General features: G+C 37.2%; 1 protein-coding gene across 3 annotated transcripts in view; it reads left to right on the top strand.

Annotated features, from left to right (window-relative positions):
• The window catches only part of DGKI (diacylglycerol kinase iota), a gene marked incomplete at its 5' end in the record, with an annotated part of 211,137 nt that overhangs the window by 81,500 nt on the left and 111,116 nt on the right, over positions 1-18,521 (top strand). For all 3 annotated transcript variants that reach the window (XM_082760598.1, XM_082760600.1, XM_082760599.1), the window contains 6 exons: positions 5,440-5,535; positions 8,768-8,842; positions 11,578-11,634; positions 13,316-13,381; positions 17,222-17,293; positions 17,839-17,955. In XM_082760598.1, the coding sequence (XP_082616724.1) occupies positions 5,440-5,535; positions 8,768-8,842; positions 11,578-11,634; positions 13,316-13,381; positions 17,222-17,293; positions 17,839-17,955 (483 nt within the window). The remainder of the gene's footprint in view (positions 1-5,439; positions 5,536-8,767; positions 8,843-11,577; positions 11,635-13,315; positions 13,382-17,221; positions 17,294-17,838; positions 17,956-18,521) is intronic.

Here is an 18,521-nt window from a genome sequence, read left to right as displayed (position 1 = left end):
ACACCAAACGATATTTCCCTTTCATTACAGTTTCTGCAAGACTAAGTTTTGTAATTGGGAACTGAAAATTCAATTGAAAATACATGTACATCATCACATGCTCACATGAGAAAGGAAGACCCTGGGGTATGGGTATTCCATTAGTCACATAAAAACATGACAAGGCACTGGGAACTTTAGTTCCCCTGAAATAGTGATGAGTGCAAGCCCATGCATACTTAAAAAAAAAAAAAAAAAAAAAAAAAAAAAGCTGCAGAAATTTTGTGTACAAATGACTTATGAAGCAATGTGTTCAGGATCAATAATCCTACATTGCTGTTTCTTTTTTCCTGGAGAAGAACTAATGCTCTTTCTAGAGAGATCAAAGGAGGAAAAGGGGGCTGTCATATTTCAAAATGGTGGCCATCTGTAATTTCTCAGAGGTATAGAGGTTACAATGATATTACAGAAAGTGCCCTTTCTAAAATATTTTTCCCCATTGTTGCCAAAAAGACTGAAGTTGAGCTACTGTCAGCTAAAATAATGGTTCATGAAAGCATAGGGAATCATCATCTCAGTTGATAGCATCTGGACATTGCTCCTCCATGAAGACAAATACAGTTGTTCTCCTTTTGCATAAAGATAAATTTTCAGATGATGGTAATGACAATCTTAAAAGCTCAGCAGAGAATACAGGAGTGGGCAATGGATGCAGGGACATGGGAAAGCCTGGTGGGGTGGGAAACAAGAATAGCAGAAAACAGATGGAGAATGTGGTGAACCTAAACTTAAAAGCTGAAGCTCCCTAAAGTAATTCAGAATTTTGGATATTCATATCTTCAAGGCTGCTTTTTTTTTATCTTTTTTTTTTTTTTTTTTTTTTTTAAATAATGATACAGTATCATATCTCTGTTTTGGGTTTTACTTTGTTTTATATTCATGCATTACACTTGTAATAATTAAAGAGAAAGTGACTTCTACAAAAAAAAATATTCTCAAATTGAAATGTGTGAAGATGGAGTTAAAACTGAGAATATAAGTCAACAACAACAAAAAATGTTTGGGATATTTTGGTTTCCAACATGAGCATTACCAACTCTGAAATTTCAAGGTTTAGAGTAAAACATAAGCCAAGCATAAGAAACAGACAGTTGGGAAAAAGACATTGAAACAAATTTGTTTCTGCTTGATAGTGCCCTTGTCAAGAAAAGGGCTAAATCTGATCATTTTTGCTTGCAAATATGTTTAATTACATTAGTATTGATGAACACTAATTATATATTAATCATAACTTTATCATCCAAATGTGTATGTGTAAGAAGATTAATCTCTGTCACTGTAGTGTTAACAAAGGAAAAAAAAAAAAAACACCTTAATAATGTATCTTAGAAATCTATCTTACAGATTTTTATTTTTTTTTTTTCAAATGCCAGCCATGGCAGGAGTGGACTAGAGCTCCACTCCTGTTACAAGGGCTTTTACAGGTCCTTAAAACTAAAACTTTGGGAGGACTGGCTAATCTGTTTGGCTGAATGTCCATGTATCCTTAACAGCAAATTCCTCAAGTTTGTTTGCATTGCCTTTGAAACCATGACTGCAGCTTGAAGAGCAGTAAAGTATGGAGATACTGGAGGGCTTTAGGAAAAAACCTGTAACACCTGCTCTGTCATTTAACCATGCTGGGTCACTTAAATGAAGAAACCAAGTTGACGTAGTGAAATGTGCAAAGCAAGTTATGATCAGATGCATGCAATTACATTGTTCCCAGACTCCTAGTCTATGATTTCCTGTTTTTCCTTCACTCGGGGGGGGGGGGGGGGGTGAGGAGAGGAGGGGGATTGCACATTTCTTGTTTCATATGTAAAGAATGTTTGTCATACTGAAACTATTTTAGTTTGCTATAAGGTGGTAGCAGATCAAGAACAATCAAATGGGAGGTCTCCATCTGGGAGAGCATATTGAGTCTGCATGGCCCCTGTGGGGCAGGCTGCATCTGCCAGGAAAGCACTGCTGCCTCTGCATCAGTGAGCGGGGGCTCTTTCTCATCACAGGGCATTGCACACACTTGCAACAGTTGGAAAGCCAGGTGAGGAATCAGAGTTCCCAGTCCTCCTTTTAACAGGCCGTGCTCATTCTTGTTTTATCCAAGATGATGGACAGTGTCCCTTTTCTAAAGAGCAAGTCAAAGCAAAGCACATCAGCCTAAAAGCATGATTTGACATATCAGCTAACCTGTTCTAATGCTGGGTTGGTACCAAAAGCATCAGTCCTACTTAACCCACCACTCCCTGTGTCAGATCCAGCAGTTGTGGGGTCACAGGGTGAGTCAGTTTGTCTATCTGTTTTAGTAGGTTTTTTATTTTTTTCCCAGCAGTAGAACTGATTCATGTATAGCTTCACAGCCACCAGATCTAACACGAGGGAAATGGCAAGAGCATGAGAGTAGGGTCTGTGGGGTCAGGGACAGAAAGAGGATGGCTGCCTCTTTAGCTGCCATTTACGCCTAAACCCAACATAAAAACATCAAGTGCGAAATGAACTAAACTGGCAAATTATTTATGAAAAGGTTGCTGAACTCAAATCTTCTGCAGAAAAATCTCTGTCAAAATCCACATGTGATGATGTAGACTTTACTGTGCTTCAGTTTTGTGTTATGCAGAAGCTCATTCTAGAGGTGATCCCAGTGATCTCTGTCAGCTTATGCATTGGCAGGCGGATACCCTTTTGTCCAGTAAGTTGTGGAATACTGCCTGTAAATTTGAGTGGTAATACCAATTTGTTGAAGTCAAAATGCATAGTATAAATGTATTGATTTTTTTCAGATCTTCCTATTGTAAGTGAATGAAAAATTGGGCTTGGAAAAGGTCAAAGCATTTTCCTTTGACTATATAATTTTGATTTTCATAAGCAGTAACAAAACATGCCATCTGTGGTACGACAGTGCCCTGTAAAATTCAAAATGGTGAAGTCCAAATAATTCCTTTTGATCTTATTGAGACAAAGTAATTTGCAGTCAAATCTCTTTGGGGGAGGGTTTCGCTCTTTGGGAAAGCTTTTTTTTTTCTTTTTTCTTTTTTTTCTCTGATTCAGGATGAAAAGATTTTTGAGATGTCAGTTTGCTAGAATTGAAATTGTGAATTTTCTTGCACAATGTTGTGAAATTGTTTGTGGCAGTGGATATCTGGAGGCACAGATCAGGTTATTTACACTCTTATTATCTAGTCTTGTCTAAACTCTCTCATTGCATGAACTAGAAAGGTCATCCCTGTAGACTACTTACTTTATTTACACTGTGATGGAAAATCAGACATGAATCTATGATAGAGCCTGGGAACAATGGAGAACAAACTCAATCAGTCTAAACTAGGTTATGGAAATAGGCCACTTTATCTTTAGAAATCCTGGATGGCAAGTTATGTGCATGTAGTCTGTATGAAGGAATATTTAATCTATTTTTTAATGGAATTTTTATTCCTGATTAAAAGTTATGTCCCAGGAGCTTTGAGCTTTCTTACTTAGCTTCCCAAGTTGATCCTTCCTAACCATCTTTTATAATCTGTAAAATTGAACTCTGGGTTATAACGTGAGCTTGCATTCCCTGCTACTTCAGCAGGGAAACTGCTCAGGTCAAACACTCTGAGCTCATATCCTCATGCTTTGGTCCTCGTTCTATCTGTCTCCTCATAAACTAGACAGGAATTTAATATTTTGGTCAATACTGTGGGCATAGTAATTTTATTAGCATGATGTGACTAGGCTTCCATGAAGTGCTGTAAAACTGATACAGTTCTTGCTGGGGAAAACTGCTTTAATATAAGCATAAACTTGAAGGGAAAGAATTTCTAGTCTCAATATATTTTTATCGTCCGAGTAAGGCTTGAAAACTTTAAGTGAGTTCAAGTCCTTGGAAGCTATTTTGAATTATGAAGCCTCAGCTCTAAGCTATTATGTACTGAACAGTACAGTTCAGGAAAATCTCTGTCCCAAAGAGCCTGTGATTCAGGCAGATAGGATAAGAAGGAATGAAGGTACAGAATAGTGTGCAGCCAACTGAAGTTTAGTTAGTGCAATGGCAGTAGACTGGAATCCACATCTTGTTTTTGTCCAGCTCCTAGTGCTGAGAGGTAATACTGAGTATGATGTTAATGGGAAAATTTCTGATGAAGTTAGGTGGCCTGTGGACAGGTAGGTCTCTCACCAGAAAAACCTGTATTGTTCTTTTCCTTTTGTTTTATTGGAAGTGAGCATCATATTTGTGGTAGGCACCATGTGCAGATTTGCCTAAATCTTGGCTTTTGTGGATGCACGTGTACTCCAGAACACAAAGGATTTTGCCACTTCTGCTTCTCTGTTTTACTTAAGAAATCCACATGGCAAGAGAAACTTTATCGTTTAGTCACTTTGAAACTGTCAGTGGAATTTAAAATAAATTATTTTAGCCAAAATGGCTATTTCAGAGCATCCTGCTGTCGGACGCCATCTGTTTGGTAAGCGTCATCGTTTGTGACTTCTGCAGTGTGGGAACCAAATGTCAGAGACTGTCAAAGCGTTTTCCATCATGCTCTAATTCTGGCTGAGCAGAAATCCTGTTTATTCACTTTGCTCAAATAGTGTACAGTAAACTTCTTAGTCTTTTTAGCTGAGCCAGAATTATAGCAGAGTGAAAACCATAGTCTTTCTACAACTGAATTTCCTCAGACCAAGAATTTTTAAAGAAGTAAGGGGCAGATTTGGTTAAATGAGGAGACTGCTGAAGAAAATCAGATTGCCTTGTTAATCACTAATAACTATCAGTGTGCTAGGTAGATTTCTGAGAGTATTGCTCAGCTGAATGCATCATACTTTCAGATAAAAATTTAAAGTCTGGTCTCTTCTGGATAGTTCATATTTTGTGGATGTTTTCATAAGCATGTGCTGATCCATCTATTTTAAAGATTTTATTTTTCCTTGTCTAAACTATCCTGTCATCCTAAAGCAATATGTCATTTTTGCATTTCTAGAGCCAGTTCTTGGATTTTGGAGCTTTTGTAATTGAAAGCTCACTAGTCATCATTTAGCTTCATTTCTCTTGCTTTCTATTTCTTTAGAATTCTGTATACGTCCTATAAACTCATAAGCATCAATTGATGAAATTTAGAGTCTCAGTTAAACTAGGCACAGTGGGAAGAAAATGGGTGAAGTCTTTCTGTGCTGTTCATTGAAATAGTTTGGTTCTCACTGGTGACAAATCATTCCTTGCATCATCACTTTGAAGAGGGGTGTTCAGCTAGCTTAATATTTTCATGTCTTAGTGTTGCAGAAAATCAAAACAACACATGGTGTGTTTACTTATTTATTATTTATTTTATTTATGGTGAAAATAGGATATAACATTTTTTCCTTCTCTGTCCTCATGGCTGAATTTCACAAACCAGTTTAACAATTATCTTTTTTTTTTTTTTTTTTTTTTTTTTCTCATAGGAAAATGCTGTGAATGGAGAGCATCTGTGGCTGGAGACAAATGTTTCTGGGGACCTGTGCTACCTGGGGGAGGAAAGCTGCCAAGTCAAATTCTCAGTGAGTTATTTTCAGATTTTCTTCTCTGCTTCTGATGTAATGAGCCTGACTTTGAATTGGTGCACTGCTCGGAAGCTTGGTAGTTTGAATTGTTTGCTTCTGTTGTTGACGCCTGTGTTCTGAAAGAAAGAATGCAAAAAAGACAAAAGACTGCTGATTAAATACTTCATTGCATGGAAAACAAAAAGCCCCAAACAATTTTGAATGACCCAGATTATTTACGCAATGAGAGTGAATTTAATGAGTAGTTTTGATTAATATGGCAAGAAAAAAAACTAAGATACTGAGATATTTCAGAAATGTTAAGATGAATGAGCCTATATCATTTATATATACACACATTATCATTTGCTGGGATGTCTGAGCAGGATTCTGATCACATTTTTGTGATTTTCTCACTGCAAGTATTTGAACTGAATTTTCTGAACTATTGAGTGCACTCACCAGCAATGAATAGAATATTCAAAGTTGGACTTCTATTGAGGCTTTTCTGCTGTATATTAAAAATTTTCATTGGCTCTAACTCATGTTCCTCTATTCTTTGACTATGGAGTCGCTGTTATACTTTCTACTTTCTTTGGTAACTCTTCATTTTCCTAATATTTAAGTTAAATTGTTTCAGCAGAAGAGATGAAAAGAAATGAAAAAAAATATACTTCCTTTGGTAAGGTGAGAAATTTTATTAGAGAATGGCAATCCTGTGTTCAAACCCTTGCTTTGAATCAATGCACAAGTGAGTTTCCTGGCTCTTGGACTGCAAAATGTAATGGGAGTCTTTCTTTGTGATGTTTGTGAATAGTGCCTCTGCTTTTCTGCGATGCTGTCTTTTTGCTTCGTTTAAGCCCCTGCTGCCTGCCTCAAAAAAAAACGCAACAAGAACTCAGATCACTTGATTCAAACTGAGGTATTTTGATTTACCAGTTACCTCCAGTGTTAGTAGCACATTGTTTGATCCAAACCAGCAGTGATTCATGTAGCTCCAATTTCTATGATTCTAATTTAATATCCATCTCCCATAACTTCTCAAGCAAATTAGTTACTTCATGGTGTAAAACGTGAAGGACAAACCTGGGAAGTGTGTGCTTGTTTACAGAGACTGCTGAAGTCGCAGATATTACGATACATACTGTGGGGTAATATTCAAGTGAAACATCATGTGTTTGCCTTGCAGTTACACTGGTCCTGAGGCAATGGGTTTGGGCAAAGGCAGGAGACAGGATTTTTGTCTGCCAATATGACTGTTCTTATGTTCTTAATAGAACAAATAAACATCTTCTCATGATTTAGCTTATTGAGAGTAGCATGAAAATGTTATAATGTGTTGCATATGACTGCAAGGCTGAGACTTAGATTTTTAGAAGAGCATCTCTACGGAAGGTGGAAACACTGCCTGTAATAGCTGGTGAATTACACCCACTGACTTGCACTTTTATTTGGTAATGTTGGAGCATGTTTTACATGGCAGCATTTAGGAAGTCACATTTAGGAAGAAGCAGAGTTTAAAGTTGCTCAGTTTTTAATTGCCTGGCCTTTGCTTGACCTGACTGAGATTATTTTCTATTTTAAGTACTATTGGCTCCCTTTGGGAAAAGTGGTATCTGTTTTTATAACATGTTACAGTGCAAAAGGCTTTTGTTAGTTTAGAGAGATGGAGGTGGAAATGCAGTTAATATTATTTGTGGATGGTTTAATCTGAACTGTCAAAAAGATAATGCTTCTCCGGTTGCAATCATTTGAAGACATTGAATCTTTCATGTCTATCCTGATTTTTGTTTGTCTTAGCTCTTTTACTTGTGGCCTATGTAAGACCAGAGGTTTTTAATGGAGAAATGGCCAAAAATATATCTAAGCTATAAATGAAAAGACTTTGTAAAAAATGCTAGCCTATACAGAACATTAATTCATATTCTTTGGAATATGGAGCTGAAATTTTGTGATAAATCAAATAAGTCAGAAGTAGTATAAAAGACAAAGCCTGAATTTTTACTATTCTCTCAATATAAATGGCTTTAACTACTTATAGTGCCACCAGCAACATACTCAAATCAAGATATTCAAAAGTAGCTGCTTGTAAGGCATTATCTTTATTTGATTTTTGCAGTTTTTCATCGTAGGGATTGATTCCTGTGTATTATTCCTCAGTCTCTTTGGTAAATACGGAGACTGGAAAGTTAACGTGTCACAAAACACATGAAATATTGGAGAGTTATATAGTGCCACGGTTCTTCTGGTGAAACATTAAAATGTACAAGGAAGCACACAGAATGAGGGTATTTTTACTTAATTATGAGACTCCATAAAAATTTTAATGACTATAATGTAAGGCAAAGATGTATTTTTCCCTGCTTCTTCTAGAGTTTATTTACAATTTACTGAAAATTCTAATGAAATAATTTATTAGAAATTTAAATTAACTTGAAAAAAATGAATGTAAAAATCTTAAACCAGTCTCAATATACTGTGTGTTTATAACATTTCTGTCCCTCAAGTGCAGGTCTTTAAATTAAAGTTTGTATAAAATTAATTTCATCTGGTTTATTAAATTGAGTATATGCAATGAAAAAAAAAAAAAGAAAAAATTAATGTACTCTCTCTCCTGGATGCATTCTCTTCTCTATGTTATGCTTTGGCCCATGGGAGTCAATGGAAATTATTTTAAAAGCCCTACTGAAATTAATAAAACTAACCAACATAATTAGGTTGAGAATTTTGTCCCTGTTGTAACATTTCATAAACATTTAAGAACATTCAGTGAGAAGGTTATCATTCTCAGATAAATGACTTCATTTTTTTTTTCTACAAGGCAGTGGTCAAGCACATCAAAATCAATATTGTATGATAAAGATGTGATGATACACTCTTCCTAATTGGTCTGAGTCCTCTGACTTGCTTGTATGTTTTTTCTCTTCTTTTCACTGGCTCTGCCAATACTCTTTGTAGGCTGCTTGCTCTTAGAATGGTGATCTGTGCTGTAACCTCCTTATCTGCTACCTAAAATGAGACTTGTACGGTTAGTTCACAAGCTGGAGTACCACTGTCTTCTGTCTTTCATGAAGTCCGATTTTTAACTGGAAGAGCTTCAGAATCCTTTTTCAATATACAGGACAGCTGAGAACACCAAGATGAAAAAACGTGTATTCTATAAAGAGAAAAACATCTGTTTCACAGCTAACTTTTTTTTTCCTGTAGAGAATAGTGCACGTCCATCCACATACTTCTTCTCCTCTTGCAGAAATCTGCTCTGCGGAGGAAGTGTGCTGCGTGCAAGATTGTGGTCCACAATGCTTGTATGGAGCAGTTAGAGAAGGTAAGACATTGCCATCTTCTGGAGCATGATGCAGGCAACACGCGTTTATTTAATTCTCATACTGAGCTTTCAGTCTGGAAAACACCATATGCCAAATTAGGTTTTCAGAGCTGTTTTGACAATGTATTTGTTAAAAAGTTGACTTAAAATTTCAGCTTATCTTTTAAAATAGATTTTTTTCAAACCCTGTGAACCGTTAGGGGAAAAAAAATGCTTTCACATTTTTATAATTAAAGATATTTTCCTTTTATTTCTAGATTGAAAATTGAAACTAGAAAATGCAGTATTCTGTCATGTGCAAAATTGGCCTTTCAAAATTCCCAGCTAAACCCAGAATAATTCATCTTATGACAGCTATATTTATTATGAGCAATGCAGCATAAGGTGCTACTATGAATATTTTCCACTGTATTTACTAGGCTATGCTGTTTTCTCCTCAAAGCGTCAGAAGTAAAATTCTTGTTTCTGAGGTATAAAACATGAAACTTTTCTTTATAGTGCCATTATTTCTATGGACATCTTTTCTGTTTATCAACTTCTTCAGGGAGCCCTCTTTCCCTCCAAGTGCTTATAGAATATTGATTATGGAGTTCAGGCTTCCCATCAGTGTTTCTTGTTCATTACACCTAACTGGGAATGTGAAAAAGGAATCCTCCCCCTCTGCTGTTTTTCATTCTTGGTGGGGTATGTGTGATGAAACAAGTGGGAATATACCCATGGATTTTATAGGAGCTTCATTTTCACTCCTAGATGTTTTGCAGTGTTGTTCTCCATAAAAGAAGTTGATGCAAAACAAATTTATAGCAGCAACCCTTTGGAAAGGGTTTTTATTTTCCCAGTATTTGGGCTTGTGTTGACAAATGTCACAGTGATTGCCGTAATACCAAGTTGGAGAGGTACCATTTCCACCCCCAATGCTTTTACCCACAGTGAAATTAGCATTAGCACATGCTTTCAGCACAAAATGTTACCAGTGAATTTTTCATGACTTCCAATCATCAGGGATGCTGGCTCTCCATAGCCCAGTAAGGTGGTGGCTTTGCCAGCAGTAGCAAATGAGCACTTAGATAAAACCCATTCTGTTGAGCTTGTCTATGCTATTCTAGAAAACATAAAATTCACCTCTTGGCAGAAGGTTGTTAAGTTTGCATGCATCTTAAACTCTGTGGAGTTTAAAACTGGTATATAAGTCTTCTGTTTTTCTCTGCAAAGGTCTAAGTTGTAAGTAAAATAAATTTAAGAAATAGAGATCTTTCTAACCTACTAGGACTCAGAAATGGAATGATAGATTACAATTCCTCATGAAGAGCAATGGAGGAAGACAAATGACTATGGCTACAGTTTGTGTTATGGCTTTGTTTTCTTTTTAAGTAATGTCATTCATTTTTTTCTTTTTCCTCCCTTGAGCTATAATTTTGAAGGCCATGATTATATGAGAATAAAAACTTATTTCTGTGGGAAGTAGGAGGTTGTGTTCAAAACTGGGGAACTCGATCCTTCTACTTCCATAACAAAAGCATGGTTGTGTAGTATCCTTAAGAGTTTTACTCTTCAAAGAGTAGTCATCTTAAGTTTGAATCCATTCAATTTAGTGAATTCATTTATCCTTTGGCCTTTTCTCCTGGCTCTTTCCCTTCTTCAAAATATATTATAAATATGTCTATGTATATATATATTCCCCTGCTTACATTTCTGTTGATTTTCTTTTCTCAAAAGATCATAAAATCATAGAATGATTTGGGTTTGGGTTGGAAGGGACCTTTAAAGGTCATCTAGTTCCAAAGCTCCACCATAGGCAGGGAAACCTCCCACTAGATCAGGTTGCTCAAAGCCTCATCCAGTCTGACTTTGGTCACTTCCAGGGATGGCACATTCCAAACTTCTTTGGGCAACCTGCTCCAGTGCCTCCTCCCTGCCCCCACCCCCTATCCCTCAGCAAAGAATTTCTTTCTAAACTCTAATCTAAATCTACTGTATTACTTTAAAAATCATTATCCCTTGTCTTATAATTACAGTCACTAGTAAATTATTTAGGATTTTCTCATCAGATTCCCTTGTTAATTATTCTATGCCTTTTCTTTTTGACTTCCTAAAAAGTTCTTCTCTCCATTGAAGTTCCTGCTGTCCTCTTTCTGCCTTTCCTCTCCCATCTGAAGGAGACAATACCACTGCATGAGACAGTATTATATTCCCCAAGTGGCTTGTGATTGGGGATTGAGTGGATAAAAGCAGCCTGATCTAAACAAAAGGTAGAAATTTAGGATAATGTACACTTCCCCCCCCCCCCCCCTCCCCCCCGTAAATTAGGATGATTTTTGCACAGAACTTATTTATAAAGGCATAATGCTGGGATGTGCAAAAAGGTCTTAAAGAGTTAAATTTCCAGATCCTATAAACTTCTGAGAACTTAAGTACACTTTGGTTGCAAATGACATTCTTCAGGAAAAAAACACAGATGAAATGGTTGCCTTCTTGGCAAGGGAGAGATGGTTTAAATAATGGAACTGAGAAGGCAGCCGTAGCTTTAATGAAGGTGAAGGCTTTGTAGAGATTTAGCAAGGAGTATTATTTTGGCATGTGAAGAGATTTTCTGACATCCAGGTAAGTTACTTTCTTCAACTAGTGAAATAAATATTTTAATAGGTAACAATTACTGTGGAAGTGTGGACTAGATCAACATATTGGAATAACCTCTCAGCTCATTTTCAGTTCTAACACCTTTATTTCAATGCCAGATTAATTTTCGCTGCAAACCAACTTTCCGAGAAGGGGGTTCCAGGTCTCCAAGAGAGGTAAGTAATGGACAAATGATGGTTGCTTTTCATTTGATTTGTGGGCTGATTCACCTGGTGTGGAGCTGCAGCAGTGCTTCTAGATTCAGAGGAGTCTTAGAGTATTGATTTCCTGTGGGACCTGTTCTTCACCCCAGAATAAATGTAAAATGAATTCTAGCTGAATCGCTACATTACTTATACTGACAGGAACCACTTTGTCTTTCTGCTGTCTCTTTTCCCATTCACTCAGCCATTCTCTCTCTCTCTGTTTTTTTTTTTTTTTTTTTTTTCTTTTTGTAGCATTTCATTTTTCTTTCTGACCTTTTTAGGTCCCTTTTTAGGACCCTGAATTAGTATTTTGGCTTTTCTGTGCTTTCCTAAACTTCCACTGAACATTTCCCTCATCATTATTATTATTTTCTTTAAAGCAACTTGAGTGTTCAAAGGTTTTTGTTAGTCAAAATATCATTCTAAAACCCCATGGTTTGCATCCAACTACTGTATGAATTCAGCTCCCTTTAAGGTACTGGGTATTTACTGTTCTTACATCTGTTTTTATAGCTATATTTATATATTTTTTACAGAGTTGGAAGTCAGTGGTTCCAAAAGAAAACAAAACAAATGAATAAAAAGCCCTAATCCCCAAACCCCTCAACAACAAAACCACCACCAACAAAAAAGGATAGTTGTTGAAACTTATTTACACATTAGATTGTGGTGGTGGTTTTTGTTGTTGTTTTTGTTTGATTGTTTTAATTAAAGAGGGAATAAAAAAACAAAACAAAAAAACAACAACAAAAAACAAACAAACAAACAAACAAAAAACAAACAAACAAAAAAAACCCCACAACCCTTACTGCTATAGTTGTTTTGGCTGCTAGTCTGGTATGATGGAAGCCCTTTTTCCATGAGTAATCACAGTACAGAAGAAGACTTGGAAGTGACTTCTGTTGCTTGTTCTGTTTCATTTTTGGTAGCTATGGGGGAGAAATATAATGCAACTTGTTTAAGAAAGAACCACTGTTCATCTTCATTTCCCCAAAAGCAGAGATGGGGAAACTCAGAGACTCTCCTCCTCTTTCTTTGGTAGGATCATGTCACAGCTTGCTCTTAGTAGAGGTAGCTCTGTTCCCTGCCACGTGAGTTCTGCTGTGCAGGCTGGCATAACAGCAGGGCACAAGTGAGGCTCCTTCTAACACCCTTGCCTGCACAGGAGCACTGCAATCCTGCACATCCTCCATTCTCTTGCCCACCTCTTGATGCCATCCAGGGTGTAAAGACTCCAGACTACTTCACTGACTTGCAATATTTTTGCCTTTTAAGGGTGTATTTCCAAGTAAAATATAACAAGGCCCTGTGTTGTGGCTAAATACATTGGCCTTTTGGTCCTTCTGTGCTCTTTATTTAGGTACTGCTTATTTTCATGTAATGTGCTTTCTTCTTTTTATAGGAGGACAACAAAGAAGTAGTTCTGGACACACTTTGACATGGATAAATAACCCTGTCTTGTCCTTTTGCTTCATGTAGTTTTGATTGTCTCTGAGGTTTTCAAGGGGGGACTACTGCATTTTACTCCAGAAATGACTGGGGGGAAGGGACCCTTTCTTTGATGTCTGTAAATCAATTTCACATAGGTGGTACCTTCTGAATGCAAGCTGCCATCACTTTCTGTAACATTTTCCTTGTCCTTCTCATGCAGAACTTTGTCCGACATCACTGGGTGCACAGGCGGAGACAGGAGGGGAAATGTAAGCAGTGTGGAAAGGTAAGACTGCCCATGCAGCACAAACACAACTCTAGGCACATATGCTTTCAGGGTAGTCAGTAGCTACTTCCCGTCATGGAATTTTTTCTTTGCTAAATACTTAACCTCTCTTAAGCAGAAAATGACAAGACTGATGTGTTGAGTGGTAGCAGCCCTGATTCACGCATGGTAAGAGAAAAGGCAGTTACACCTATGCAGGAATGAGCATATCCTATGAACTGGACCATTGTGCTGCACTGGCTAATGAAAATGATGAGGAAGAAGTCAGTGGCTCCTTGAGTTTTTTTTTTTTTCTTGGTTAAATCAACCCTGTGCCAATATTGTGCTCTTATAGTACTATTCTCTGCACCAAAATTGTGATTGCATATTTTTTTCAGGCTTCTGGGAAAAAAAAAAAAAACGCTGTTGCTTTCTGTCAGCAGACTAGGATTTGTGAGACTGCTTCACATTCACTATTGATGTGGCAAAACAAAAATTTGTTTCCAAAAAGCTATTAAAAGGAGTAAGAAGAGCCTTATCTCCTGAGGACATTTCTTCTGAAATTTTATGAACCTCTGAAATTTGGTGAGAGATATTTAAATAACACAGGGATTTGATTTTCTTTCTCTAGCACTTTTTTATGTTTTTGTTTCCGTCTTACCATCAACTGGTAAGAAAGATTGTGTCTAATCTCCATGGCGTGGCACTTTAGTCAGAAGAAATCAGATTTGTATCTGAATGCTGGTGTAGATTATTAGTTGCGGCAAGGCACACCATACAAACATGGTACCCTTTTATAAAAAGTGACATGTGAACAGTGCAAGGAGGCACTTCACAGGCAGCATTTGTATGGCATGCCATCTCTGCCATTCTACATTGGATCTCCCCTAACGGCATTTGGATTTCATTTTGCAAGGGGAGTTTTTGCTGTCTGTTACATCAAGACCTGTGCTGGTTACATGAATGTGGCCAGTGTAACCAGTCTGTCCTAAAATTCCTATCAGTCCTTACTGGTGGGGGGAAGTTCAGAAGGAATTGTATTTTTCTGCAGATGTCATGATAAAGAGGTTAAAAGAGGTTAGAGGATATAGCCAAAATATGTTGGAGCTATGGAACCCTATGTGCTATGTATGTGTGTGTGAGTGCCTTTATTAATGGGGGCTTTGATCCCCAATTATTTACGCAGGTTGTAATAACCAGTTCAGTCTGGGGATTCAGGTGCTCTTTTCCTCCAAATGTGTTTCCTCTGGTATGCACAAATATTTACTTACACAGGAACAATTCACAGCAAGGAATTTCATATGTTGCACAGAAATTGATTGCCAGTGAATCAGGGCTAATGAGGTACTGATAGACTGATATTCTCACAAAGTTTTTCTCAGTGAGGAAAGGAGGAAGAGTGAATTTTTGGTGGAGTATGGGGTCCCACAATGTTTCAACCTAATAGTCCACATCAAATCTCACTGTGACCTGTAGTACATCACTTTATTTCATCACTTTCTTTATTTGAAAATTTAGCTTTCAAATAATTACTATCTTACTTCAAACACTTATCTTTAGGAAGAATTAGTTCATATTTTTAATGCAAGTTGAGGGTGAAAAGTGTTTCATTGTTACTTACCATTAATATATTTTTATTGCTGTATCATTTTCTCTTATGACTCCCTAAAAGACAAATAGTTTACTGAATAAATGAAAAGCAGTCCACCCAGAACCAGACAAGCTGCTCAGTCAGTCCATGTGTTTAAAATATATCATTGATGGGCTGAGGAATTAATGTCCTGAATTTTAGGTTTTTTAGTATAGATTTTGGGAGACGATTTCTCTCCTGCTCGTTACAGACCAGAACAAAACTAAACATTTCATGACCATGAGGGGATGATTATTTTTAATACTTTGGGACAAGAAAGAGTAAGATTTGTAAGAAACAGTAAGAAGCACTAGACTAAGTGAATAAGAATAAAGTGCTTTGTCCAGTTTCAGCACTTGTATACATACTGTCTCTCTGTTTGCTCTTGTGCAATGGAAATGCTTTTGTACTGAATAGAAGATTGGATCTGCCCAGGCAGAAGCAGCTGGATGGCTTGTCTTTGTGAAGCCATTTAGACATGATCTGTTACTAAACTCGAACATACTAAATCATCCCCATTATGAAGAACCTGCTCTTTGAGTTTCTCTGAATTTAAGACCTTAGATACCAGGGTAAGGATTTAAAAAAAATTCTAGACAGAAGTGGCGTAAGTTAAAAGTTTAGGGACTTGTCCTAAGTTAGTGGTGTGGTCTATCTGGCAAGTTGGTTTGAATACACACTGGGGACACCTGAAGAACTAGCTGAAGTGTATATTTCTGCATAGCAGGTAGATGGGGAGAACCTCCTCCCCATCAGTGCACTGATAGGGCTGTCCTCAGCTCCTGCTTATGGACAGACTGTAGCTCAGTCTTGCAGCTGACAAGAGCATTGTACCTCTGGATGAGTTTTTGGTTGTTTATTTCTCCTTGCTCTGTTTGTCATTGTCAAGCATACCATTAGTGTCCTAATAGTCTCATTTTTCCTGCATGTATCCGTCTTGCATATATTCATCTCATTCCACAGCAGCTAGGACCTTAATTATGGATGCAGTGAAGAAACGTCCTTCTAGATGTTACTAAATCAGATTACTATAATTCTTTTCCTTGGGTCTTGGATATTGACCAGCATGTGGGAAATTTAGGTAGTACTCAGTTTATCAAAAAGAAAACTGACTCATAACCTCACGACCTGATAGAGAGACTTTCAATTAGGCAGAAAATTCTGGGTACTGAAAGGCTACTTAATGTGGTAAAGAAAGGCCTGATAAAAGACAGAGAAAAAAGGATCCAGACAACTGCAAATTGAAATAAATCTAGACTTAACATTGAAGGTGTCTATGACAAACTGTTCAGTGGAGTGCTGGACATTAACCCAGATCAACTCTTTTTCAGGTTAAATAAGCTTTAAGTGAACACAAATTTTTAGGCTATAACTCTAGTTACACTTTGTCACCTGTGTTATGTGCAAGAAGAGTATATTTGACCCAATGGTCTTTTCCAGACTTAGAATTTAGAGGAAAAAGATACATCTGCTGAAATAGCATTCTACAAAATTAAACTCTTCTGTAGGAGAATAAAATCTCATATTTGATGATAATGTTTTTTTTTTTTTTTTTTTTTCTCTTTAAACCTATAGAAATATACATATAAATAACTTTTTTATTTGAATTAGACTTTTTTTTTTTTTTTTGAGTTGACTAAAAGGATTTTGATCTGAGTCAGCTTAATAAAACAGTAAACTTAATTTCCCAAATGAAACATTTCCAGACGGACAACATAGTTGATTCAACTGTGCATTAAAAAAAAATAAATAATAACAATAATAAAAAAAAACATTTTTTTAAATATATGTATATATTTAGGAAAAAAAAGACTGCAATGAAAGAATGTTCTGTTCCACAGAAAATCTGAATCTTAGTCATATCTCTAGAAACCCATTAAAATAGTCATTCCTTGTCTGTTTCTTCTTCTTCCTTTCCCTGTTTAACTCTACAATTTTAAAAATGCATTAAAATGTTTCTGTCTCTAAAGACTGGGGGGAGGGTGGGGATGAGGGAGTGAGATAGAGAGATAGAGGAGTGCGCACATGCCTTAGCTGAAGAACCTTCTCTATGAATCCTGTTATTATTATATCCCTACAAAATCATTTTGATGGTTAAGAGCTTGGAGGCTGGACCAAAGTATCTGACTGCACTGAACTGATTTAGCCTATCAGTTTCCCAACAAGAGCTTAAGTTGTAAATTTTGTTGTAGTCAGGAGGAATTTAATTCTTTTTCTCCTGTTTGTTGTAGGGCTTTCAGCAGAAGTTCTCCTTCCATAGTAAAGAGATTGTGGCCATCAGTTGTTCCTGGTGCAAGCTGGCGGTAAGTGGACAGTATTCAAGGCAAGTGGTAGCAGCTTCACTGAGTGGCCTCAAAGCAATTAATTCTGTTTGTCCCTGCTTTCAGGGTTCCTTCTCTCAGTGAATCACCCCCAGTTTTGCCATTTCTTTTCCTTTTGCTCAAAACCACCATAATTTTAGCTGATTAACACATGAATCCTTCCAGGAGAAGAGTCTTGCTGCCCAGTGTAGTCACTGGCTACCTACCATCAACACAACACTGCTGCCAGCTCAAAGAGTCAAAGGGATTTTAACACATTTAGCACTGTCAGGATGGTTTATGAGCTTTAATCTTTGTTTATCTATGTAGGAGAGATTTTTTTTTCCCCATTGGTATAAACCATGGCTAAGAAAGGTGATCTTTAGTTTTATGTTCTTAAAGCTCCTAGGATTTGGGGGTGAACTTGAGGATGACACAATTGGGAGCATTGGTCCAGTTTTCTCAGTGTCATTCTCTTCTTCCTCTCCATGCTTCTCCTTTGTCTTTCGTGACCTCCTTATTGACTGTACTCATTTGCTTCTCTCCAGTTTCACAACAAAGTCACCTGCTTCATGCTACATCACATTGAGGAGCCTTGTTCCCTGGGGGCTCACGCAGCTGTCATTGTGCCTCCCACCTGGATCATTAAGGTGAAGAAACCTCAGGTAACTGCATGCTGCTGTCTGTTTCTGAAGCTGTATGGCTGTACAGGGCCAGCCTGGCTTCGGCACTCAGTAGTCCTCCACTAAGGCATGCTTATTCAACCTTGTCTCTCTCCCTGATACCCAGCATACATCCATGGTGACTATGAACCCGTATCCTCCTTCCCTTCCATCTAGCCATCAGTAGGTTTCCCTCTTTGGGTTGATTACTAGCAAACATGACTTTTGTTCTGAGCAATGCAGCTCAGGTTTGTTCCTCTTAACTGTGACTTCAGCTAGCATACTGCAAGAAATACACTGTGTTGGAGGTCAAGCATGCTCCATTAAATAGAGCTGAGCAAATACAGGGAAAAACTGTTAACAAACATTCACTTGAACTGCAGTAAGAATTCACTGTAACTGATCTGACATGCCTCTGAATTTTTCATCAAAGAACTCTTAAACAATCATGTCTTATTCACATCAGCTTACTGCTAGCAGTAAGCCCACATGCTCATTTAGTTGCAGGGAAAAAGGACAAGAGTTCAAAGCTTTGCAATGGATGTGATATGTTTTAGAGAGGTTAATTC

The sequence above is a fragment of the Aythya marila genome (assembly GCF_965140915.1).
Source record: "Aythya marila genome assembly, chromosome: 1".
NCBI classification, from domain to species: domain Eukaryota; kingdom Metazoa; phylum Chordata; class Aves; order Anseriformes; family Anatidae; genus Aythya; species Aythya marila.
Note: the sequence above shows the minus strand (reverse complement) of the source record. Positions and strands in the feature narration are given on the sequence as shown.